Consider the following 7,233-nt stretch of genomic DNA (forward strand, 5'->3'; position numbering starts at 1 on the left):
CAATACGTGAATTAGAAGGAGACAGACCTATAATGCCAGTGAATGCATTTGCAATAGCCGCACTCGCAGAACTATGAGAAGCACTTGCTTAAGAAAATCAACACGTTTTATTGAAATTTAAAGACTAAACATAGCGGATGGTCGGCGACGCCTACGAGGCGTAGGTGGAATTGTCGCCATTGGCAGTGATGGGTGCGAACTGGACGAGCGCCTTGATGCGGCGCAGCAGCGAGCCGTTGAAGCCCTTGCACTTGACCGTGTAGTCCTCGCTGGCCGTGATTAGCTGCGTGCAGAAGGTCTCGTTGAAGGTGGAGATGAGCAGCTGCTTGAGCTGCAGTATCTCGTCCTGGGAGGCGTTCAGCACGGACACGTTGTTGTTGCCGTTGTCCAGGTTGCTCTCGTTGATGGCGTTCCTATTCTCGTTGGCATAGACGATGGCGTTGCGCAGATAAAAGTCCAAATGGATCCACAGCAAATACAGATTCTGCTCGGCAATGAAGACCGCCTGCATCAGTTCGCTGCGCTTCTCGTTGTGCCGCTGGCTCAGTTCCATGTAGCTTTGTTTACCTGTGGGAAATGATCAGTTGAATGTTTTGAATCGAATGACAATGAATCAATGCAAGGAGAACTGACCGTTGGGGCCAAAGCTGATGTTGGGCAGGGAGGCGCGTTGCTGGAGGAGATTGTCGGCGATCGACTTCTGCGAGAGGTAGTAGCCAATGGAGCCCTTCAGCTGGTTGAGGATGGTGTGCATGATGGCCGTCAGCTTCTTGCTGTCCATTTTGCCAGTGCTTCAAGGAGAGTAGTTTAATGTGATTAGCTCTACAATAATTGCCAATTGAGAATAAGGGGACAATGACTCACAGTGGCGTCACATCGTTGATCATGGTGGTCAGCAAGTACTTGGAGGTCATGCTGTCCTTCACATGGCTGGTGACCACGTTGCGGCAGTAGAGCGACACGTTGGCGGCAATGTCCAGGAAATACTTGACGCGTAGCGTCTTTGAGCCCTCAGTCTGGTCGCTCTGCTCCTGATCCTGCTGCAGCATGCGGCGTATGGTGGCCTCGCTCACGCAGAAGCGTCCAAACACAACGATCATCAGTTGCTGCAGGCGGCCGAGACGATTGCGCAGCTCTAGATCGTTCTCCATGTCCAGGCTGTCCTCCAGCGCGGTCACCTCGTGCGTGGTGGTGCGGGCAAACAGATTGCTGATGACCGCCAGCTGCTGCAGGTGGCCCAGGTCCATGAATGGCGTGGCCGTGCGCAACATTGCCTCCACCATGTCGAAGTGGGCGAACAGAAAGTTGAGCACCTGCAGGGCGGCGGAATTGTTGCGCGATCCCAGCGTATTGACAATCGCATCGCAGAGGGCCAGTGCCGGCAGAAGGATCGCACGGAAGCGCTCATCGACGGCCGGCAGGAAGGACTGCGGCTCATTACGTTTCAGTTCGCTGGCCTTCAGGTCGGGCTGCAGATCGTAGACACGCATATTGGACAGCACGCCGAGCGCGCGCTCGGCGAGAAGGAGTCGAGCGCCCGCATTGCTGTTTGCCATGCGCGTGAGGAAGGCCATGCGCGACTCGTACACGTAGAGCGGGCGCAGGTGATCGGGCACGGGCTGCAGAATGCCGCACAGCGCCTCACTGGACTTGTCCAGGCTGTCCAGTATGTGCTTGAGGTAGCCACGCGACGCCACAAAGTCGCACAGCGTGCTCACCGCGTTCAGCTCCGAAATCATGTCCAAGCAGGCCAGCGCCAGCATGCGGCACACATCGTGCCCGGTCACTGCGTCATGGCAGATGGTGTCGATCAGCTTCTCGCCGAACGTGCCAATCACCTCCGCTGCCATCGCCTTTAGTTGCTGGCGGTCGTCGCGCCGCAGCTCCATGCTGCTCATGCGGGCACTCTCCTGGCGCGAAATCAGCCTGAAATGAAATGATGGATGCTACAAGTTTGTTTGCTGCTTTGGGTAAACGCTAGAGAGGATGCACTTACGTCTCCTGGTATTCCAGCTGCTCGTCGGTGCGCAGTCGCTTCGCAATGCGCAGGCAATTCAGCAGCGCACTGTACAGATTGATGCGCAGCTTCTGCGACTTCACCTCGCTGATCATGATCCACTCGACGAGGTTCTTGAGGATGAAACGCAGATTGCTGCTGTTGCCGCCGGCACCGATTTCCCGTCCGCCTCCGCCATCCGAGCCATTGCCAATGGTTCGCTGGGCCAGACTCAGCTTGGAATCGATGGCATTGGTGAGCGACTCGTCGGCGGCCTGATCCTCGCAGCACTGGTCCTCCACCTGGTAGCAGCAGTAGCGCAGATTGACCAGCAGCAGCAGCACCGTCTCGCTCACCTGAATGGAGATCTCGATGATGGGCTGAATGGGCTGCACCTTGATCAGTACCTTCTCGACAATGTCAATGATGTGCTGACGGCGCAGCGTCACCGGTAGCACCGCCTCGGGCATGCTGCTGAATAGCACCTGCACCAGTTGACCCCACGCTCCCATGAAGGCCAGCGTGGCGCAGCGCTTAGTCCGCACGCGGTTGATGTTGACGGCGTGCTTGAGCAGCAGCATGATTTCCGTGGAGATGGCCTTGCGCTGGCCGCTGGCAATGGTGCTTTGCACCATGCGCAGTTCGTCGTTGAGAATGCCGTACAGTTTGCGCACGTTGATCAAGTTGGCCCTGGAGCTGGCGCCGGCTTCGGCGGATGCCTCGCAGTCGCGCAGCAGTTGGGTGGTCAGATGCGAGTCCAAGAACTCCAGCTGCGGCTGGCTGAGCGTGTCCACTTCGAGGACGAGGCAATCTAGCAGCCGTGTGGCGTGCAGTCCCTGCGATGTCTCCTGCAGCAACGGTGGCTTCAGTGCTTTGGCTCCAGTACTTGGAGCGCCGCCAGGTGCAGAGGCCGCTCCCGATCCGACGGCGTTTATCGATCCGCCGCCCGGTAGCAGATCCATGGCGAGGAACGGCGCCGATTGGTTTATCAGGCTGTGACCCATCTCCATTGGCAGGCCGTGAGATGAGCGCTGCGCCTCCGTTCCGTTGCCCATTAGCAGGATGTCGCACATCTGGTTGTAGCGCGTCGTCTGGCCATGTGTGGCCGCCAGTTTGACGTCGATGGAGACGCAGTTGAGCAGGTGGCTCATGGCGTGCAGCACGTGATCCTCGCGATGCTGCCGAAAGGGCAGCGAGTGTAGGTGCCGCAGCAGAAAGTCGTTGCACGTCAGTCGGAAGTAGCGCAGTATTGTCTCCGTGGTGCGGCGATTGGCGCACAGCCCGTGGAACAGATGGTAAATGCGCTCCACAATGCTGGCCGTGTGCTCGCAGTACTTCTCGCTATGGCGCTGTTGCTGCAAAATCATAGATTGGTTGGTTGGATTAATGAACGCGTAGAGGTAATGGCATTGTACTCACATCGAGGTACTTTTCCAGCAACAGAACTACGGAGTTCACGCACGAACAGTGCATCTCAATGCCCAGATGCTGCCGCCCGTTGGCCATAAAGTCGCGCAGCACGTCCACGCCGAGCAGGAAGTACACAAAGTTGGGCATCTGCTGGCTGAGATTCATCTCGAACAGCTGGACAATGGCCTCCTTCAGCTGCAGCTCAATGCTGGCCGGTTTGCTCTCCAGAGCGGCCTCCTCCGCCTCCAGCTCGAGTTGCAGTTCCAACGTTTGATCGTCGCGCTCGCCGTTCCGCTCCCGCTCCTTGTCCACATCATCGCTGAAGCCCAGATACGGTACGTGATTGTTGAGGGCCAGCTGGTCCAGCAGATCGTCGCTGCGCTTGTCCACGCCCACCTCCATTTCCAGGCACTCGACGAAACCCTGCCGGATCTCGAGCTTCTCATTGCTGCCCTGGGCGTACATGCTGAGGATTTGGGTGGAGACATTCGGCAGCTGGGTGACCGCACTCAGGATCTTGACGGCAGCAAGCGCGTGACGCGGCAGCCAGCTGTTGTAGGTCACAAACTTGACGATGTTCAGCACGTGATCGGGCTTGCGGGTGCGTGGATTCAGATCCAGGAGCATGCGATTCAGACCGGACAGCATGATGGGGCAGTTGGCCGCCGAGTGGGCCTCAAAGAAGGCGTTCTGCTTGGCCAGCGCGGCTTCGAGTAGCAGCAGTGCGTACAGGGAGCACTCCTCGACAAGCTCCTTGCCGTGGAAGCGATTGTAGTCGTCCAGCCGCTCACGCACCTCCTCCACGATGCGCAGCAGCAGGTGCAGCATATCGGACTTCACCTGCAGCTGCATCATAATGTGGTAGCCGGGATAGGGATGCTCGTCGCGCGTCTCTAGAAAGTCCGTTGCGTGCGGCCGATAGGTGGCCAGTAGGTAGTAGAGCAGTTTCAGGCACTGGGCGCCAACCTGCCACTTCTCGGCGGGATCCTTGTACGCTCGATTGTAGAACTTGAGCAGCACCGAATTCATCACGCACTTGAGATAGCCATCGTAGCCGGGCTTGCGTGGATACACGCCCAAGCTCTTTGGCATATTGGTGGTCATCAGTGTGTAGAGCAACTGCAGGATGCCTCGCGTCAGATTGTACTGCTCCGAACGGCTCTCGATTTGTTCAATCTCCTCCGACAAACTGCACTGGCCATAGCTGCTGGCCACGCGCACCGTGGGTATTATCTGCGAGTCCTCCAGGTGGAACCAGATGGCGCGCGCCGTCTCCTTGGACTTGGCCAAAGCAGCCAGCGTGTGCAGAATCTCCGCTTTGAGCGGCAGCGGTGTGGCGCACGCCACCAGGCCCAGCAGCACCTGCGGCGTCTGCCAGTTGGCCTGCTCACAGATCATGATGCGCGAGATCTCGTCGTGCTCGGCCACGGCCTGTATGACGCCCATTACGGCCACCAGATGCTCCGCCTCCCGCTGCGTGATGATCTTTGGCGTCGAGCGGTTGCGGTAAATGGTCTCGCCGCCCGTGCTGATGTTGGTGTTGAAATCGTTGCGCATCGAGCTAGAAATGCAAAGATGTTCGCTCTAGAGTTGGATCTTCAACTTCAGATGAAGCCATTAAGCCACACTTACTTGTAGTAGTGGCCCAGTGTCGTGAAGAAGTGATCCCAGCTGACCGCATAGCTGCCGGTGGTCATCTGGGGCATCTTAAGCATGTTGAAGGCGCAGCGTGCCGAGAACTCGGTGCGTGTGAGTCCGGCAATCATCTTGAGGTACGATTTGTACAGCGTCTGTGGCAGCAGCTCGCTGGCCAGGCTAATGAACTTGAACAGGGACACCGAGCGCGAGATGTTCTTCAATGCCGTGGAGCCAGTGGGATCGCTGGGACCCCAGTACTCGTTGCACAGCCTGATGGTGACGCGCGGATCGCCGTACAGCTTGGCTACGCACAGCATGAGCAGCTCAAAGTTGGAGTCCAGGTTGGGCGGCGGCTCCAGGCCCTCGTTCAGGAAGCTGATGATCGTGCGTGCCGACTCGTCCGCCCGGCCGCGTAACTCCGACACCTTGGCGTTCATGAAGTCGATGAAGTCCGTGATGAGCAGATGGACGCGGCGGTAAATGAACTCCGTGCTGCCGACATAGATATAGATGATAAACTTCCAAGTCGGGAATTAGCAACCATACTCACCTATAGACCAGATCCTTTTCGAGCAGCAGGCGGTAGAAGAAGACGAATACCTGCGCGGCCAGTGCCTCGTCGATGAGGATCTCATCGCGGTTGATGGTCGAGAGAGCGGCGGCCTGAAGCTGCCCAGGTGCATGCCGCAGACTGGCCAGCGTGAGTCCGAAGCTGTAGGTTATGATGGCGTCCAGGCGCGGTGTTTGCCAGCTGCTCTGCGCGTACAGCGCCTCCAGGAAGCACTTGGCGAACTCCGGATCGCTGAGGATCGGCAGGCGGGCTGTGTGCGGGTTGGTGTGCTCGTTGACCAGCAGCACAGAGGTGTCGTACGCATACAGCAGTGCCATCAGCATGATCAGGGTCACATCATCGATGTTGCCGTCCGCATCGTGGGTCTTTCGGCTGGCCAGGTGCTGCAGCAGCCGTATGGCAATGGGTCGCGGCAGGCCGCGCTGCGCTGACCAATGGAACAGGGCCATGGCCAGTGCCTGTTGTATGTCCTCGTAGAGGCCGAGCACCTGGTTCTGGTGCTTCTTGGAGCCAAATGCGCGGTTTTTGGTCAGCATAATGCACTGGGAACATTTGATAATAAATGAATAAGTACGAAATACAGTAACAACAGCATAACGAGAGCACAATGGTGCAGAGAAACCCACCTCCTTGTCAACGTCCATCTCCTCGAGCAGCTCCAGCAGGCGTCCCAGTATGTTGGAGTCATCGACGAGACTCTGAGCGTAGTTGGTGACCAGGCAGGTGATCTGTGTGCAGAGAGAAAGAGAGAGAGAACCCGGCTCAGTGAATCCCGACAATCACACTCCGATTTCGAAACTTACCTCCCTGGGCAGCTCGGTGCTCCAGGAGACGCCGCTAACCGTCTGGAACATGTCGCGCAGGGCGCAGCTGATGGCCTTGCGTCCATCGTAGTAGAGCAGCACCGCCACAAGGCCGCGGGGCAGGCCAGGATGATGCATCTGCTGGCGCTGTGCGGTGCATAGCAGCTCCACGGCGAACACCTCGTCCAGATCGAACATGTCGGACAGAATGAGCGCCTCGTCCACCAGGTCCTGTGAGAGCTTTATCTTTCGCGATTGTCCCGGCAGCGAGACGCCCTCGTTCAGCGCATTCCGCAGGTAATTGCGGCTCTTCTCGCTTTTGGCCTGCCGGCATTTGGATATCAATGATTAGTGGTTACAGATATCGCTACTCGTTGTTCTCTACCCACCGGATTGCGCAGAAAGTTGGTGAAGCTGTGCTTGTACTTCTTGAGGCACAGCTCCAGGTCCGAGGTGACGCCACTGGGATTGGACACCGTCGCCTGGAAAACGCTGTACAGATGCTTGTACGGCGTCCACATGTCCTCGGTCACACCTGTGGACGGGCGGGCATTAGTCGCTTGGCGGCCTACCTACGCACCCGCAATCCCACTCACCATCCATTTCACTTGGTTTCACAGTTCGCTCAGTTCTCGTTGCTCTCGTATTTTACGCAGTTCTGACAGTTTCCCAGTTTCCCAGTGATTGGTTTTAAAACGCGGCAAGTTTGCTTCGTTTTCGACAAGGCGCCGGCTACCAGGGCTGGGTGATGCGAATACTGGAACACACAGATGCCGTGCAGTATTTCGCTGCACGTGCTGCCAGCCCTGGCTCAC

The 7,233-nt window shown here is 57.6% G+C and overlaps 1 protein-coding gene across 1 annotated transcript; it reads right to left on the reverse strand.

Annotated features, from left to right (window-relative positions):
* Positions 1-88: 88 nt before the first annotated feature.
* On the reverse strand, positions 89-7,179 carry LOC120456088 (nuclear pore complex protein Nup205). The gene is made up of 11 exons (XM_039642681.2): positions 7,015-7,179; positions 6,808-6,953; positions 6,419-6,742; positions 6,242-6,343; positions 5,595-6,157; positions 5,039-5,536; positions 3,416-4,967; positions 1,997-3,351; positions 865-1,926; positions 634-791; positions 89-567 (listed from the first exon to the last, which is right to left on the reverse strand). Exons 1-11 carry the CDS (start codon positions 7,019-7,021, stop codon positions 152-154), a joined length of 6,183 nt encoding a protein of 2,060 aa, XP_039498615.1. The 5' UTR covers positions 7,022-7,179; the 3' UTR covers positions 89-151.
* Positions 7,180-7,233: the final 54 nt, after the last annotated feature.

The sequence above is a fragment of the Drosophila santomea genome, chromosome X (assembly GCF_016746245.2).
Source record: "Drosophila santomea strain STO CAGO 1482 chromosome X, Prin_Dsan_1.1, whole genome shotgun sequence".
NCBI lineage: Eukaryota > Metazoa > Arthropoda > Insecta > Diptera > Drosophilidae > Drosophila > Drosophila santomea.

Excerpts from the sequence above, each read along its gene's own strand:
- LOC120456088 (XM_039642681.2), bottom strand. Across the intron at positions 5,537-5,594 it reads GAAAAGGATCTGGTCTATAG|CACGGAGTTCATTTACCGCC; the intron begins GTGAGTATGGTT and ends CTATGTCGGCAG. Across the intron at positions 1,927-1,996 it reads CAGCTGGAATACCAGGAGAC|GCTGATTTCGCGCCAGGAGA; the intron begins GTAAGTGCATCC and ends ATTTCATTTCAG.